A 19085-nucleotide genomic window follows, 5' to 3' on the forward strand; every position below is an offset into this window, starting at 1 on the left:
ACTAAGCAGTAAAGTGTGTCACTGAGTGTCCCGTGGGGCTCAAAACAAGGTCCATTTCTGTTCAGAAAGGTGATTATTCCAACTCATAAATTTTGTTTGGACAGCTAAGTATGCAATCATTTCAATAAATAGGGGAGGTCATGTCTGTTAAATATGTTCGACTTTTTTGAGACAATCACCAAAGCCATGGACGAAGGGAAGACAGTACACACTGCCTACCGTGACCTGGCCAAAGCCTTCGACACTATTCCCCACTCGGGCATAATAGATAAACTCTCTCAACTAAGCATCAATCTGTATGTTACCAGATGGGTAGCTAACGGGAACACTGATAGAACCCACCTAGTCAAAATAGGGGAAGCCACCTCAAGCAGTAGACCCGCATCAAGTGGCGTACCCCAGAGTTCAGTCTTGGGGCCTCTGTTATTTGGGATATATATTTTTAGAGGTGCAGGCCAAAACTAGTGGGCTATGGCTGACCAAGTTTGCAGATGCCTGCAAGTTGTGAGCTGTCATCAATTCCGCTAGTGACGTGAATCTCCTCCAAGAGTCTATCACCCCAACAAATGACTGGTGCCAAAACATAGCCTCAAGCTGATTACAAAAAAAAAATGCATCATCATCCCCTTTGGGGACAGTGATGCCCCCACAGAGTATCACATTAATAACATCCTAAGCACTCAGTCAGTCATGAAGGATTTGGGCACCCAGATTGATAGCAACCTGACTTCTGACCATCATGTTGCTTCCATTGTATGGAAAGCTTTCTACATGACCCACCTCATAAGTAAGGGCATTTCATCCAGGGACAAGGAGGTCATAACATCCCTGTATTCTTCCCTTATAATGCTCATTACTGAGTACAATGCCCCATTCGGCATGTATCTCGGAAAGCACATGCATCGGCTGGCGAGAACACAGAAGCTACTCACCAGGAAACTCCAGGGCTTCAAAAATCTACCCTACACAGACAGGCTAAAAACCCTATCCCTCTACTCTGTTTCATGCAGACTCCTCAGAGGTAACCTCTGTCTGGCATACAAGATGATCTCAGACCCCACCTTGATGGGAGTGCTGCATATCTGCAAGTCAAGCTCCACTCGAGTAACCTGTACGCACAGCCTCAACCTGGTATGTGACATCAATAGGACTTGTTGACAGGACAGATTTGTGTCCCAGAGAGGCTCCCATTTATGGAATAGACCCCCTCTCCACATCAAGTCGAGTACCTCTTTACCCCCTTTTAAGCACAACCTGGATAACTGGATGGGAAATCCCTGGGATTCCACCCGTGTCCCTGCTGTACAGGGGCATTGGGTGCTGATTTGTCTACGCATGGGCTAAACTCTTGGCTAGGATTATAAGGGCCTCAGGGTGAATAGAATCACCAACACATTTAAATTTAAAGTAAAAAAGGGCCCATCTCTATACTGGAAGAATGCAAAGTTCCTGTAATCACGGCTGCACAGGTAAAAAACACACTCTCCAAAGCCAAGAACACAGCATCCATGGGACCTGACAATATCCCAGGCTGCGTTCTACATGAACTACAGAATGAACTGGCAACCTACCTAAGTACCATGTTCAATCTCACCTCAGGCTTTGTGCCCACTGAATGGCTCACCGCAACGGTTATCCCACTTCACAAAGGGGGAGCCACGACGGACCCCGGGAACTACCGCCCCATTAGCCTGACGAGCCTGGTCTGCAAGGCCATGGAATGTATCATCATGGAACTCATAAACAAAGACATTGGTAATCTCCAAACTCTGGACCCTACCCAGTTCGGATTTGTAAAAGGCAGATCATGTCTCCTAAACTTGATTGACTTCTTTGAAGCAGTCACCAAAGCCATAGATGAGGGTACGGTGGTTCACACAGCTTATCTAGATCTCGCCATGGCTTTCAACACCATTCCCCACTCTGGAATTATAGATAAGCTCACTAAACTAGGTATAAATCCCTATGTCACAAGATGGCTTGCCAACTGGCTCATGGACAAAACCTACACTGTGAAAGTGCAGACTCCAAATCCGACTTCAGACCAGTGACAAGTGGAGTACCACAGGCTCAGTCCTGGGTCCTCTCCTGTTTGATATCTACTTCTCTGAAGTACAGGCTAACACAGAAGGTCTTTGGCTAACAAAGTTTGGAGAAGACTGCAAACTAGGAGTCATAATCAAAACTCCTAACAATGTGGACATACTAAAAAAGGGCCTCACTGAGACAGATGCCTGGTGTCAAAGCCATGGCCTGAAGCTAAATGCCAAAAAGTGTATTGTCATCCCCTTTGGTAAAAACTCTGTACCCATGAACTACCACATAGCTGGTAGTCTACTTAACGCCAAAAATGTGATAAGAGACCTTGGGACACAGGTGGACAGTAGTCTCTCCTTTGATAATCACATTGCCACAGTGGTCAAGAAATCCTTCTACGTGGCACACCTCATCACAAAACTTTTCTCATCCAGAATAAAAGAGGTCATTGTTCCCCTCTACTCATCACTCATTAGACCCATTATAGAGTACAATGCCCCTTTTGGTATGTACCTCACAAGACATCTACAACAACTGGAAAGGTCACAGATATACCTCACAAAGAGGATTACTGGACTCAAACAGATGCCCTACACAGACCATCTAAAAAAACTCCAGCTTTACTCCATCGGATATCGCCTACTCAGAGACTATCTCTGCCTAACATACAAAGCTATGTCAAACCCAGAGCTGTTGAACATGCTCCCCTTAAAGAAATCCCAATCCCTCTGAGCTACACGCTCTAGGGAACTAAACCTTGTCACCACAATAAACAGAACATGCTGGAGGGATAGATTCCTGTCCCAGAGACTTCCCGTACTCTGGAAAAGACTACCTATTAATGTCAAATAGAGCTCCTCATTAGCACTCTTCAAGAAAAATCTTGATGATTGGATGGGAAATAGGAAATTCACCTCAGGGATCACTTCTGTGGCTCTGCTCGACAGGGGTACAGGAAATAAGACTACCTATCAATGTCAAATAGAGCTCCTCATTAGCACTCTTCAAGAAAAATCTTGATGATTGGATGGGAAATAGGAAATTCACCTCAGGGATCACTTCTGTGGCTCTGCTCGACAGGGGTACAGGAAAATAATTTTCTTGGGTGGCGAAAGCCAGGGTACATTTTTGGCTAAGCTTATGTAGGCCCTAGAGCCAATAGCCTAGTACCTACCTATGAACCTATGAAATGCAAACATTGCTAAAAATAAAGCACTACATATTAGTAGGTTCAGACCAATACTGGAGTTTAACTCAGCTTTTTGTGTTCATTGTAAATTATTCAGATGTTCAGACAACATTCAATAAGAGACTTGTTGTAAAGCTCTATCTTACCAGAACAGATTGGAGCAACTTTGTTTATTCTCAGTTATTGCTGCCTTATAGGAAAATTATGCTTGGCTTTTAAGAGCAATTCATGACAAGGAGCTAAGAATATTAAGTATGGAATTGCTTAATCCTGAGAAGGTACATAGGGGACCCAAAGTTACCTTCAAACTCGATAATTTAAAAACTGAAATTATCAAGTTTGAAGGTAACTTTTGTTCCCCAGGTACCTTATTTTGCAATCTTTACTAAACTTTGGAACAAATTACCACGAACAATATGATATTACAGTATTATTACTCAACTTAAAACTGCACTGTGCAAATGGATGGACTCTCTAGCGTTGCCACTAAACCCGTACTCTGTATTTTGAATGGTCATTCAAGCCTAAATGCAGTTCTCAAAACTATGAAAGTTACTTCCTGTAATCTCTGTATTGTCTCACTATGGAACCACTGTCAGAACATTTTGTAAAATACAGTATAACCTAAACTGTATCCCTTGCTCTCCCATAACCTCTGCGTCTGACTGTGTTATGTCACAAGGTTGAGCTAACACGTTTAATACAACAGTCAAAGCATCTCTATGCACCTTACAGTACCTCCACCTACACCTTTAAAAAGCCCAGTTGATTTAGTTGTCTAAATCTAGTTCTTACTCCATATTGCTGCAAACAGTAATATTTTTCTTCTCAGCTTCAACTCCTCTTCACATACTTCACAAGGTTTCCAATTCTACTCAAGCAGTTCCTAATTAATGCTACTCTACATTATTCCTCCCTCAGTACTGCTCAACAATTTACCACAGCACATTCTTCATGATTTCTAGGCATGATTCGTTTGTCCTATTGCTGTTCATATCATACAATGGTATTAGCTGTAAAATTTAAAACACATCAACATATCATATTGTACTTACACATTATGAAAGTGGTAATGTCTTACTTTTCAATACACCAAATGTTGCTGTCCCTAATACAATATCTGCATTTAAAGGCTGCAGTCCAGGAACATGAAGAAAAAATATCCACTTAAATAGAGGTAAGCTGTGAATGTATATATGTGTGTGTGTGTGTGTGTGTGTATTTCTGGCATTTTGCCCAATAATCGTCACTGATTTTTTTTTTTTTTTTTTTTTTTTTTTTTTAGATAACTTGATTTTTTTAAAATAATGTTAAAAAGGAAACATAAAAGTAAGAATAAAGTTAAATACTCAAACTGGTGATATAATTTCTCAACACATGAAGGAAATTTGTCTTATAGTGTGAGATATGCATTGTGGACAGGAGAATGAAGAAAATTGAAGAAACATTGCCAAATTTAAATAGATTTATAAACAACATACAGGGAAGGCAAAAAACTGTACCAGTTGATCATATACTGTATCATCTAGACAATGGATATAATGCACACAACTTCAAAAATCCACTCTTCAAATATGCTTTACTAGATCTGATATGCAGTAACAATAATTCTGCAACATAGGATGATCCACAAGCCATTAAGAAGCATCTACTTTTCAAAGAGTGTGGTGTGTGCATGGAACAGTCTTTACTAAAGTACAGTCATACAGTATTCAAAAATATACATGGTAGAAATATCATTCTGGTGACGGAAAGAAGAGAATGTATCCTGCAAATTAATCAAATCCATAAATTTATTCAAGACAATGAAATAGTCAGACTGGGTGATCCTTTGTTCTTTAGTGTGTGCATGTGTGTTAGTGTGGAATTCATTATCCGGCCACCCACAACCCCTTTTTCCCATTTTTGCACATGGGGTTGGGGTGTCTCTTCAACAGAGACACAGAGGATAGCGTTTTCGCCTCACAGTAAGAGGTTCCCTGGTTCGAATCTTTTTTGGGTGCCTTCTGCACGTCCTCCTTGTGTTCACGTAGGTTTCCTTCAGGTGCTCCGGTTTCCTCCCACATTCCAAATTCATCCAGTAGGTGGATTGAGCACTGTAAACTGGCCATAGGAGTGAGTGTGCATGTGAGTGTGTGGTGTATAAGAACAACCGTGGCAGGCTAGCCATTCCGCGGTGTAAACCTTGGCTCTAGATGATTGTCACTGTGGCATCCATCAACGTACATAAAAAATAATACTTAGTTCAATACCTTTCTGCCCCAGAATTCTAAGCTTTGACATTGTACTTCACAGCATATGCTGTGTAGCACTAATCAAAAAGTAGCACACAGATTACTTATTCAAGGTCATGCAGATGGAAATTACTGCCTAATGCTGTGACTGGCCTGGCAGAACTTCTTCAGTAAACTCTAGCACCCAGAACCCACAACCTAGTAGGTTAATATAAAAGAAACAAATCTATGCAAGATGTAGTTGTCAAGTGCATCACACAGACAGCAATGTCAACAGTAATAAAAGACATCTAGTTACTGACCTGTATCCTAATTCATCTCCATCTTTATAGAACCAATGAGGCACCTCCCAACCAGCATGAAAGCCCATTGAACACTTTGACTTCAGAATGTCATAAACTCCACTTACTCTTTCAGTGGGTCTGCCAGCAAATCTTTCTTCGTCAGGATAGCCAACTAGGCAGGAAAGAATAGGATTAATTTTGCTAGTAAATGAAAAATGCGCCAATCAAATATTCCAATGAAAAACTCAATTGTAAAACAAACAAGGCATCTACCTCTTTTCACATTTGGAATATTTACTCGTTTTAATTGTGTTAATGGCGGGGTAGGCATTAGACAACTATCACACCACGTTTTTGAGGAAGATAAGCACAATAATGGCAAATATGAGATGGTAAGATTCAACACAGATTTCTTCAGTCCACACTGCAGTATCTTAAACACTAAAATACACTATTTTTCAGCATTTTTTGTTTCTCCCCACTCTTTCCTCCAGACATACTCCATACACATATGCACTCATTAATTCTTAACACAGTCCATTAATAATGGGCTGAACTGTGTGCTTCAGAAACAGGCATAGTGTTGCAGTCCTCTGGGTGGCATATATGTCAGGCAGACACACACACACTGCTGTATATTCTCTACCACAGAGTCTCCAGGAATATGGCACCAGAAGGCACATTCTAATTTCAACTCATGACAATCCTGAAGCGTCAAATTCCCACACCTTCTCCACAACAGATGGGAGATGCCCACTTTGTCTCTTATCCCCATTTCAGTCAACCCGGCTGTACCAAGTTTGAACCCAGTTTGGCAGAACTGCAAACAGATAACTTGGCTATGTACTAGTGAGCTAGTCAGTACTACTACAGATAACTTGGCTATGTACTAGTAAGCTGGTCAGTACTATTATAGGTAACTTGGCTATGTACTAGTGAGCTGGTCAGTACTACTATAGATAACTTGGCTATGTAGGTAACTAGGCTATGTACTAGTGAGCTGGTCAGTACTACTATAGATAACTTGGCTATGTACTAGTGAGCTGGTCAGTACTACTACAGATAACTTGGCTATGTACTAGTGAGCTGGTCAGTACTACTACCTTCTGTTTATCTGCACGATTGATCTAGGTAGCTGCAACACATAATACACTGCATTAAATAAAGGCTATATAGATTAAATTATTATGCTAGGAAGTTAAAAATTTGAAAGGTTCTTGTTCACTTGGTTGACTCCTGGGATCACACTGCCAGTTTATTTACTGGCAAGAAAGTGCACTCAGTCAAAAGCATTCATTGTCAGCGACTAATATGTTACGCAAAAATAAATCACAATAAAATATCTCAAAATGTGGTGTTACATGTTGAAACAGAACAGTAAAACAATACACATTTCAAATAGTACATATAAAGCCCTATGGCATACCATACTTGATTAACTTATGTAATGTGAACAAGTCTTGGTAATGAAGTACCCGGGAAATATTAACCAGAGCCAGTTTCTTCACGAGTGCACTATGCTGAGATTATGGCAAAGGAAAGTGAGTAGGTATTACTTTGGATGATGCTGTGCAAGTACATTTTCAATGTACAACAAATTAGAAGTTATGTACTCACCATAACATTCCATCTGAGTAGGTGACTTCATTCGGATGCAACCTGTGGGTATCGGATCCGACCTCGGATCCGAGCCGGCAATTCAAAAGCTTAGGCTCCGAGCTCCTAGCTCCTCCCTCTTACCCATAACCCCTTGCCAAGCCCTGACTGACCTCAGATTGAGTTTGCCTCAAAATACTGACAACAGTACACTAAAACAGCATAAATACTCGCTCTATAAAGGTCAGGGGGATGGAGGGGGGGATGGTTGCATCCGAATGAAGTCACCTACTCAGATGGAACATTATGGTGAGTACATAACTTCTAAATCTGAAGTAGGCAGACTTCATTCGTCTGCAACCTGTGGGACAGAGTCCCTAGCTACCTGAATCTTGGGCGTCATGGAAGGATGTTCCGGAGCACCGCTGAGCCAAAGGATGCTCTTCCTCTAGAAACAACATCCACCTTGTAATGAGAAATAAAAGTATGAGGTGAGGCCCAAGTAGCTGCCGCGCAGATATCATCCAATGATACACGGGACTTAAAGGCGGCTGACGTGGAAACTGCCCTAGTAGAATGAGCCGTAACCCTCTGAGGAGCAGGTCTACCTGAAGTGTCATATGCCTGCAGAATACAACTAGCAATCCACTTAGATAGTGTGACTTTAGATACTGCTTTACCCAGAGCAAATTTAGCAAAGGAGATGAACAGCTGATCTGATTTCCTGTGACCAGCTGTTCTGTTAATATAAAAACGTAATTGTCTATGAACATCCAAGGAATGCAATTTGTATTCTCCTTTGTTTGAGTACTTGGGAAAAAACACAGGTAAATTGATTGACTGGTTAATATTGGATTCAGAAGAGACCTTCGGAAGAAAAGAAGGATTGGTCCTGAGGCACACCCTATCAGGGAAGAAAGAGAGGTAAGGCGGCTTGATGCAAAGAGCCTGAAGCTCAGACACTCTTCTGGCTGAAGTGATAGCTACCAGGAAGGCAGTCTTCCAGGAAAGGTACTTTAAATCAGCAGAAGCTGCAGGCTCGAAGGGAGGAGCAGTAAGGGCCTGCAGGACTAAAGACAAGTCCCAAGGTGGTACAACCTCCTTGACTGGAGGCCTCAACAAAAAAACTCCTTTGAGAAATGTTTTGCATAATTTCGCCGTCATAAGGGGAGCTGTGTCATGACCAATGTGATAATGCGAGATAGCTGCCAATTGTACCTTAATCGTGGAAGAACTAGCCCCTTGATGAAAGAGGTCTGTTAGAAAATCCAGCACCGCTGACATAGGTGCCGAGAAAGGATCCAAAGTTCTCTGTACTGCCCAAATAGAGAATCTCTTCCATTTACTCCGATAAACCTGCCTGGTGGAAGGTTTATGAGCTGCCACTAAAATGGCCTTGACCGGTGATGAGATACCGGGAGTCCTAATTAAGGATGGAACTGGAGCAGCCAAGCTGTCAACTTCAGGGTGCGCAGATTGGGAACCGACATTCCCAGAGGGTGGGAGATGAGATCCGAAATTGGATCCAGAATCCAGGGTGGATTGATTTTGTGAGACCATACGAAGGGGAACCAAGGTTGTCGAGGCCAGAACGGGCAATGAGAATCATTCTGCTCCCCAAACTGTTGGCTTTCTGCAGAAGCCTCTGCATCAGAGGAAGTGGAGGGTAGGCATAAAGGAGACCGGGAGGCCAAGCATGCACCAGAGCATCTCTCGGGAACTCCCCTGGTGGGGGAAGCAGAGCGAAGAAATTGTCGCATTTGGCGTTTGAGGGAGAGGCAAAAAGATCGCAACAGGGTTGCCCCCAAACGGCAAAAATCTTCTTCGCTACTTGAGGATTGAGAGACCACTCGTGTGGAGAAAGGATGGCGTGACTGAGCTTGTCCGCAAGGATGTTGGACTTTCCCGGAATGTGCGTTGCTACCAGAAAGCGTTTGGTGGAAATTGCCCATTCCCAGACTCTCATGGCCTCTCGACAAAGGGGGTAAGACCTGGTTCCTCCCTGTTTATTGATATACCAGACTACCGACATGTTGTCTGTCTGAATCGCAATAGTCCCTGAAGGAAGAACGTGGTGAAGTGCTTGCAACGCTAGGAGCACCGCCCTCATTTCCAGGACATTTATATGCAATGACGTCTCTGTGGGATTCCACGTGCCTTGGACAATCTTTCCCGCAGAATGCCCCCCCCACCCGAGGCAAGAAGCGTCCGTGGTCACTGTGGCTCGGGGAAATGCCGGCGAAAAAGGTCTCCCTGCCAGGGGCTCCGGAGAAAGAAGCCACCAAAGAAGGGAGTCCCTGCACGCCCTGCTGACCGCAATCGGAGTGTTTAGAGAGGTACAAAGAGGGGACCACTGAACCTGAAGGGTCCATTGAAGAACCCGCATGCGTAAACGAGCATGAATGAGAAGCGGAATAGCTGCCGCCATAGAACCTAGTGCTCTCAGGACCGAAGCTGCAGTTGGAGATGGTTGCAGGATCGCTGTCACATGACACTTCAGGTTGGCAATACGGTCTGGGGTGAGGAAGGCTCGCATTGATCTGGTGTTTAGTCTTCCTCCTATGAAATCTATAACTTGTGTGGGATTCAGTAAAGATTTCTCCCAGTTGATCGTGATGCCCAGCCTTGGTGCTAGTTGAAGAAAGTAATCCCTGGCTGAGCACAGAAGATGCCTTGATGATGCCGTCAGGAGCCAGTCGTCCAGGTACGGAAAGACCTGTAATCCCTGGAGCCTCAGGTGGGCCGCTACCACCGCTAGCACCTTGGTAAACACCCTGAGGGCTGAGGTGAGACCAAAGGGAGGACCCTGAACTGATAATGACTGGCTCCCAGCCGAAGTGAAGAAACCTCCTGGATCGCCTGTCCATCCGAATGTGGTAGTACGCTGCCCTTGAGGTCGATGGAGCACATCCAGTCGTTCTCCCTCAGGAGGGAAGTATAGATTGCAGGGTGACCATCCGGAACTTTTGCTTGGTTACTGACAGGTTCAGCTGGGAAAGGTCTAAGATTGGTCTTAAGTCCCCGTCCTTCTTTGGCACCAAAAGAACCTGGAGTAAAACCCTAATCCGGTTTGATCTCGGGACGCTGGATGGCTCTTTTTCTAGCAGCTGTTCGATTTCGACAGCTGCCGCCTCCCTTTGGTCGGGTGGAACATCTGGGAGGCTGCGAGATTTGGGAACCTTGAATAGGGGAATTGAATATCCTCTGGATATGACACGAAGCACCCAACTGTCTGTTGTTATGGACTCCCAAGAAGTCAGGTGCCTCGAAAACCGCCCCCCGACTGCCTCCAGAGACGGACAGCCGGGCAACCCTTCAGGGCTGCTGCGTGGGTCTATCGGAGAAAGGTTCTCTGGACCCAAAGTTGCCAGGAGCCCCCCTGCCTCTAGCACGAAGACCTCCCCGTCCTCCTCTGCCACGGAAGGACTGGTTATCCGGAGCAGGTTGGGACTGCTGCGACTTCCGGAACCACATCTTCTTCTGTCCCTTTTGGTTCTTAGAGAAGGACCGCTGGGGAGCTGAGAAGCGGACTCCGACGGCAGACAGCGTCTTCCCGTCCTTTTCGCTCTGGACTAATGTCTCGCGAACAGTCTTGCCAAATAAGGCAGAACCATCGAAGGGGGCATTCGCGAAGGTCACCTTAAAGGGCTCTGCAAAATCACAATGGCGGAGCCAGGCCTGTCGCCTCATGACTAGGCCTGCTCCGCTGGCTCTAGCGGCTCCCTCAGTAGCATGAGAAAGCAGCCGCATAGATGTATTGGAAACTGATCTGAGAGTGGCCATTCGGGTGGAGTATACCTGTTTATCCTCACTCGAAATGGACTCCGGGGGAGATGCAGCGTATTCTTTAATCAGATCCCGCTGCATCCTAATGACATGTGCCATATAGTTCAGCGCTCTCAAGGAGAAGGTTGCTGAACTAAAAACTCGCTTCCCAATGCGATCCATCGAGCGGGACTCCTTGCCCGGAGGATGCATGGAGGGACTTTCCTGGGCCAATTCCCTCTTCGTGGCTGCAGCCATCATCATGGCATCTACTGGGGGGCCCTTACTCCAGTGGGTGCGGTCCGACGGAGGGGATAGAATGCGGTCCGGGCGCTTAGGGATAGGCTCAATGGTGTCCGGATCCTTCCACGCCCTGATGGAAATAAGATCCACCAGGGGGTCAGCAGGAGGGGACACCCAAGAGGTAGAAGGGCCCGCCTCGAATGCCTCCAAGAACACAGACTCGTCCGAAGAAGCCTTGGGGGCAGACCACCCCCCCCGATCCTTAACATCTCCATGATGTCTCCAAATGAGACGTCCTCAGGGGGTGACCTAGGGGAGCCTTCCCCTTCATCCAAGTCTGTGTCTTCAGTGACGGACTCGGGGGAGTCCATGTGCCTCCTTTTGCACTTACGCTTCCGAGGTACTTCATCGGGGGGGGCTGTCTGAGGAGTACTCTTCAGCAGTAGGATGTTCCAAGGGAACCACTTGGGACATCGAGGCGGGCTGTCCCTGGGACCGGCTGGTGGGGGCCTGGCCCAACTGCAAGGGAGTGCGGGATGGAGCCGTGGCAGGGACCGGGGGTCCGGATGTCCTCAACAGTGCCCTTTCCACTACGTCGAAAGCCGAGGGGGAGCCAGCTTCTCTAAGCCCCGAGAGCCGACCCCCACTCGGATCCGACGCACGGATCGGAGTCGGAGCCGAAACCGTCGGATCCGAGAGACCGGTGCGCTCCGACCTGGACGGAGCCGAAGACACACCAGCTCCCTCGGATCTGAGGCTCGGCCCTCGGCTCCGAGAGGTCGGGTTCGAAGTACCCGAAGCACTCAAGGGATGGGACGGATCCGAGGTGCGCCGACCCATCGGATCCGACCCACCCCCGGATCCAAATCTGCCCGGCGCCGACAGCTCCGAACCCGTGGTATGGGTCGGAGAAGGAGCCAAGGGGGCGAAAAAAGGGGTCGAAGCCCCTCCCGGATGGGGGGGGGCTAGGAGCACTCCCATTTGCATTTGGGCCTGGATAAATTTCCTCATCATCCGGTCCATATCAGCTTCACTCATTGAAAAGGTTGACCCCTGGTGGAGGCCACCGAAGCGGACCTAGAGAGCCGCCTCGGAGACCTCCTAGAAGGGCTAGCCTCCTCCTCCTCGGGTCCAGGAGAGAACCGAGGGGAGTGGAGCCGAGGAGGAGGAAAGCTAGAAGGCACAGGGGAGGCCGGCTTAGATGGAGGAGCCGAACTGGAAGTTTCGCCTCCGCTTGTGGTGCCTCTCCTGTGCCTCTCCTTCTTCTCTCTCCCTAGAGGATTCCTTCCTCCGGCAACTTAGAGGGAGGTTGAGTCCCAGCCGGAGGGGAGAACCCACAGCAACAGGTTGCTGAGTGGAAGGGGCAGAGGCCGGCGGTATCTGGAGGTAAAAGACCCGCCAGCACCAGCTTCACCTCCGCTCCTCAAAGCCGGGGTTGAACCCTGCACAAATGGTACAACCAGATGACAGGTGTTCAACCCCAAGATGACCAAGAGTGTGGCCATCCGCTGGGGACAGCTTATGGCCACACTCGGTACATTTCGAGAAAACAGCCTTATGGGCTTCAGACATCACAACCCTAAGGCCTAACACAACACACACACAAACAAACTACGCAAAACCCGAGAATAATTAACTAAAAGAGAGAGGAAAAGCCTAAACACACTCAACACTAACTATATAAACCACAAAAAAAGAGATTTTTAAAACTTTTTCTGTCAAAAATTCTTATCTGAACTTCAACAAACGCCAGGAGCTCTGGAATCCGTAGCTACTTGAAAAGCGGCAAACGAAATCTGGGGTCAGTCAGGGCTTGGCAAGGGGTTATGGGTAAGAGGGAGGAGCTAGGAGCTCGGAGCCTAAGCTTTTGAATTGCCGGCTCGGATCCGAGGTCGGATCCGATACCCACAGGTTGCAGACGAATGAAGTCTGCCTACTTCAGATCAGTAATTAATACACTGTCCAGTACTTGGTTTGTGTATTCATTATGTAGTGGTAAGCACTGCTGTCCTGAAAGACTGAAAAGTAAAACAGAAAATACAAGAGAAGAGCAAATATTGAATGACACTCTTTTCCTTTAAGCTTATTTTTTCCAGGGGGACTAGCCCAAATACACCCTTCCACACTTATATATACCAACTCAGAGATCCCCCATAACTCAGAAAAAAGGGAATATTTCATAAAATGGTCATCTTGGACTTAGATATACTAAGTCTGGATTTTCAAGACTTCCAGGATGCTGCACACTGATAAGCAGCTTAATTTCAGCTCTCTTAATGTCAAAATAGTAACAGAGACAATAGCCAGTGATACTGTCAGCTTGAGTAAAATTCAGTTACTGGCTAGCAAGTGCACTGTTTGGATGCCAGCAAAGAAGAAACTAAGAGAGCCTAAAAGAATATCAACTAGAAAAGATGAAGGGAAAACAATGACTGGGAAGAATCCTGCAGTTGTTCAGCAAAAAGCAGTTTAAGCTCCACCTTTGGTGCAAGACATGATTTCCAGTAATCTAGAGAAAAAAATAAGTCAAATGTACTCACAGCTGATAAAATAAATGAAACACCAAAGGAGTATATCAACACAAATAACAAAAAGCTGGAAAAAATGGAAAAAGCTTTAAAAAGATATTCAGATGAATTGATAAAACTGCAAAAATCACAGGTCAAAATGAAGAAAAGGTTGGCTGAGTATAGGACTGCTCAAGAACAGATGTTTTAAAATTTGGTAGAATTAGTAGACACAGCATGTATGGAAAAGCTGAGATTTCCTGCTATAACGGAGAAACTGTATTGATTTTATGAAGGCACAAATAAGCAACTGAACTGGTATTCCCCAGCAGGAATTATTAATTGAAAGGGCACACTATGTGTACGTTCCAAATCTTGCCATGAGAAAGAAGCTGAGACCTTTATTAGTAAAGATGCAAACCTACCAGCAGATAGAATTGATCCTGACAAAACTGTAGCAAAACAGCAAGTATTGAAAGTTGGACAGAGTACGGTATGGAAAACAATTATTCACTTTACCCCAGGCAGAAGAGAAATACATTCATTCAAGTAATCAGGCAATGTCAAGAAGCTGATGTGAGATTCAAGCTGCTGCATCCAGCTATCTTCAGAATATTTCCCCCTGGAGCAATTAACCTTTTGATGCAAAACAGGCTAAGGAGAAAATGCAAAGGTTTGTTCAACAAAAAATGAGCTATCAAGAAGAAGGGAACTCTGCTTCTCATTCTCCTGATAATAAAGCACACAGACAGATTTTGCCAGTGAAATCTTTTCCACTGTTCCAAATGGAAATGCTTGAGACACACAGAAAAACACAGGAATGGACCAGAAGAATCAGGAATACTGTAGAACTGAACCAGATTCTAGAGTTGAGAGACTGAGATAAACTGGAAGACGACTAATAACATGGAAATTAGTGACTAAATGTGAGACTGCAAAACATCAATCGCATTTGTGAAATGCAGCTGTATAAGAACAAGTGGAAAGTGTGGGATTTTCTTGGCTTTGTTAATCATATGAGGAATTGAAAAGCATTTGCCTCACTTCATGTCATTAATGTGTGGAAAGACTTTGAGGGGAGGGAAAGAAGAAGGTAAAAGTTATGAGTATGTAAAAATGTATTTTTTAACAGTATTTACATGAAACTTTTCACAACATAAATTGCATATTTTAGAGTAAAGTATTTTAGTTCTAGTGTGCGATGATGTTATTAAAGTAAACAGATGCTTCTTTTTCTTCTTCCTCTCCTCTTTTTTTTTTTTGACATTAGGAAATGTATACATTACAGTGCAAAAAGAGAAGAAAAGCTAGACAAAAGCATGTTTAAGTTAACAGGCTTTAATCTTGGATATTGGGTTGGGTGAAAGGGTGTGGCAATACAAAGAACATAATATATGTAGAGCTAACATGTTTTCTCTTATTTTTGCATATGTGAACGTTTGGATTAAGAGCCTTGGCTTAATCTAATAAATTTTAAGAGGAAACAAGTAAACATGAAAACACCAAATATAAAGAAACGTTTTCCTTTAGCAATAAATGTTTCTACTTTTCATTCAGGCTGCAACAGAGGACTACATTTTTCTTTTTTCTCTTACTTTTCCATGAAGGCAATAGGACAATAAAAGACAGATCACTGGTTTCTTCAAGGCTAAAAGTCTATGAATTCTGAAAGTATGCAAGTAGTTTTCACATGGGGGGATAAAGATAAAGAACATACACCAATTAGTGTAAGTAGAAGCAAAGGCAATAACATGCATCTTAGCATAGATAATATATTCAGGTTAATTAGGGTCTATATTAGCAGCTGTCTGTTTGGCACAAATGTTCCTATTAGGAGAGTTAAACTACATTATTTCAAGATGTACGCCGCAGCTACATGTGTTTCTATTAAGATAACAGACTATGGGAATATTCTGTGGGCCGTTTTTTTTTTTTTTTTTGAGAGTATTTATTAAAACAAAAAGTTTTTGGCTTAATCTAATAAATTTTAAGAGGAAACAAGTAAACATGAAAACACCAAATATAAAGAAACGTTTTCCTTTAGCAATAAATGTTTCTACTTTTCATTCAGGCTGCAACAGAGGACTACATTTTTCTTTTTTCTCTTACTTTTCCATGAAGGCAATAGGACAATAAAAGACAGATCACTGGTTTCTTCAAGGCTAAAAGTCTATGAATTCTGAAAGTATGCAAGTAGTTTTCACATGGGGGGATAAAGATAAAGAACATACACCAATTAGTGTAAGTAGAAGCAAAGGCAATAACATGCATCTTAGCATAGATAATATATTCAGGTTAATTAGGGTCTATATTAGCAGCTGTCTGTTTGGCACAAATGTTCCTATTAGGAGAGTTAAACTACATTATTTCAAGATGTACGCAGCTACATGTGCTTCTATTAAGATAACAGACTATGGGAATATTCTGTGGGCCGTTTTTTTTTTTTTTTTTTTTTTTTTGAGAGTATTTATTAAAACAAAAAGTTTTGTAAAATGTGACAAAAGGTTCCAATGTTGATGACAAGAAGGTTCCAATGTTGATAACAAGAAAAAAACTGTATAAAGGATTAACCTGCCAAACATTTATGGGTTCATATATCACAAAAGCGGGAAAAAACACATATAACAGGTGAAAATAATGACTTCTTAACATAAACAAGACATTTTTCACATTATCTTGGATTGTGAATGGTCTCACAGTATAGACAAAAAGGAAAGAATACTTAATCATTTAAAAATAAATAGCAATGCTACAGGAGACTCATTTGGAAAAACTCAGCATGTAAATTTGATAAAGAAAGGATTTCAGGATGGATATTCTGTGGAATATCAGGGATAAAGAAAAAACAACAGAACTTATATTAACTGCTAGAGGAGCTCCAGTAGTGATAGAAGAGGAAAAATATAATAATGGCAAATCTGTAGTTGTAAGGAGCTATTGGCAAGCGATGGAGATTATGTTGGCATGTATTTATACTTCAACTAAAACTGCCATTTTTGATTTTAGAAATGTTTTGGGAGACTATCAGTTTTCAGCAGGGAATATTATATATAGGTGGGGACTGGAATTTGATTTGCAACAATAAGGATGCATCTGGAGGACTAAGAAGGGAAAATATAACAAAACAGGAAGATTTCCGATGAACTTTATGAAAATATTTGGTATGAAAGATATGAATTCAGTAGTAGAAAGTCAGAGAATTTACATATTATTCCCCAATGTATTATTTTTCACAGGAACATGCCCATTTAATTGAGAACTTTGGTACATATCTAATAACTATTTCATATCCTGCATCAATGATTATGATAATATAATAATGATAATATAATATTTAAGCAGGGTAATAAAGTAAAGATGAGAGACTGGTGCTTCCCAACCTAGCTGTTAAAAAAACAGGAATTTAAGGAATGAAACTATTGTGGAGTTATTAGGGAAGATAGAAAGTCCTCCAGAAGTTATAGCTACTGAGTGGGATAAAATGAATGTGGAGCTTAAAAACAAGGTAGGAAAAAAAGATCATGTTAAGAAGTAGTAGGAATTATTTAGAGGAGCTGACAAAGGTTAAAGTATTACAAAATAAGCGGAATCTAACAGAACAAGAAGAGGTGCAATTTCAGAGAGCTAAAGAGAAAATAAGGGAGTAACTGGATAATATGCATGAGTTTTGAAAGACTGCTGTAAATCAACTGCTTTTTGATAACTCCAGATCACAAAAACTTGTTGCACAATGACTTAAGCAGCACAAAGTAGAAAGGATTATTGCCAAACTTAGACAGCCTATAACAACAAAAATAACCAGAGATACTGTAGAGGTATTACAGATATTTTGGAAATTTTATGAAAATTTGTATAAAGCAGACAAGTAGGAAAATCAAGAAAAAGCACAAATGGAAATATTTATGGTAGACTTAAATATGCCAAGGTTATTGGTAGACAATGCTCAACAACTAACAGTTAAGATAGGAGGAGATGAAATAAAATGGTAATGTATAACCAGCCTCCAGTGTCTAAGTGAATATATGGCATTATGGTGGAAATCTGGAAGCTAGGAGGGAAAAAAAGTGATAAAGATCTGGAAGGTTTTGTTTATCAGTATTTTAAAAGGAGGGAAGGCACCAGCATCCTGGAAAAAAGCTGTGGTGGCTGTAATACCTAAAGATGGTAAAGACTTATCTGATCCAGATTCTTGCAGGTCCATTTCAATTTAAGTAATGCTTATAAAGTGTTTATGTCTATAATGGCTAAATGAATGACAAAGGTGATGCCAAAATTGACAGCTAAGGCCCAATGTGGTTGCTGGGGAGGGGATGGCAAGTATTTGACAACACAAACAGAATAATGATGATCTTGAAGGAAGCAGAATGTAAGAAAACAATGTTATTATTGGCGAGTCTTAATGCAGAGAAAGCATTTGACAGAGTAAGCTGAGATTTTATGTGTAGGGCAATGGAGGCATTTGCATTTCCTGATACAATAATAAGGTTACTTAGAAGGATATATGAGGGATCAGAGGCAAAAACTGAAATGGGAGGATTCCTCTCTGATAAGCTGTGTCTGAAGAGAGGAGCCAGGCAGGGATGTTCTATTTCCCTTTTGTTATTTGCATTATATTTAGAACCACTGTTAAAAAAGGACTCAGAAATTCAAGGATATAATTCTTATTATGGTCAAGATAATTTGTCTTTATTTGCAGATGATATTACTTTGTGCCTAATGGAACCAGAAAAGGGCATCTCAGTGTTATGAAATATTCTGAAACAGTCACACCATTTTTTTGGGGGGAGGGGCGGTATAAAATTAGTGAAGATAAAACAAAGGCTATAACTACAAACTATGTACCCACACATGAACTGGTCCAGCAATATGCATATTTACGAGGACATGAAGTATTTCGGAGTATAGATTATGGTAGCTAAGGATATGTGGGAAAAGTCTAAACAAAAGCTAATACTAAAACTGAGAAACTGGAAGCTCTATCCTATGGATATGGATAGCAAGGTAAAAGCAGTTAAAATGGTTTTAGTCCCTTTAGTTTTATACACAAGTCAGACATACCTATACGAACCACAGAAGAAGTTGTGGGTAGTAATAAATAAAGAGTTGAATGACTTTATTTAAAAGATGGGAAGTCAAGTCATATAAGTTGCTCCTCCTAATAGAACAAGGAGGTTTAAGATTACCTGATTTTTAAGGGATAGGTTCACAATTTCATCAGAGTTTACTATGC

The 19085-nt window shown here is 42.7% G+C and overlaps 1 protein-coding gene across 1 annotated transcript in view; it reads right to left on the minus strand.

Annotated features, from left to right (window-relative positions):
• The window catches only part of DMGDH (dimethylglycine dehydrogenase), a 1049975-nt gene that overhangs the window by 545227 nt on the left and 485663 nt on the right, over positions 1-19085 (minus strand). The window contains exon 9 of the mRNA XM_044063708.1: positions 5763-5916. Within this exon, the coding sequence (XP_043919643.1) occupies positions 5763-5916 (154 nt within the window). The remainder of the gene's footprint in view (positions 1-5762; positions 5917-19085) is intronic.

Source organism: Protopterus annectens, chromosome 2.part2, assembly GCF_019279795.1.
Source record: "Protopterus annectens isolate FY-2018-M chromosome 2.part2, PAN1.0, whole genome shotgun sequence".
In the NCBI taxonomy this organism is placed as follows: domain Eukaryota; kingdom Metazoa; phylum Chordata; order Ceratodontiformes; family Protopteridae; genus Protopterus; species Protopterus annectens.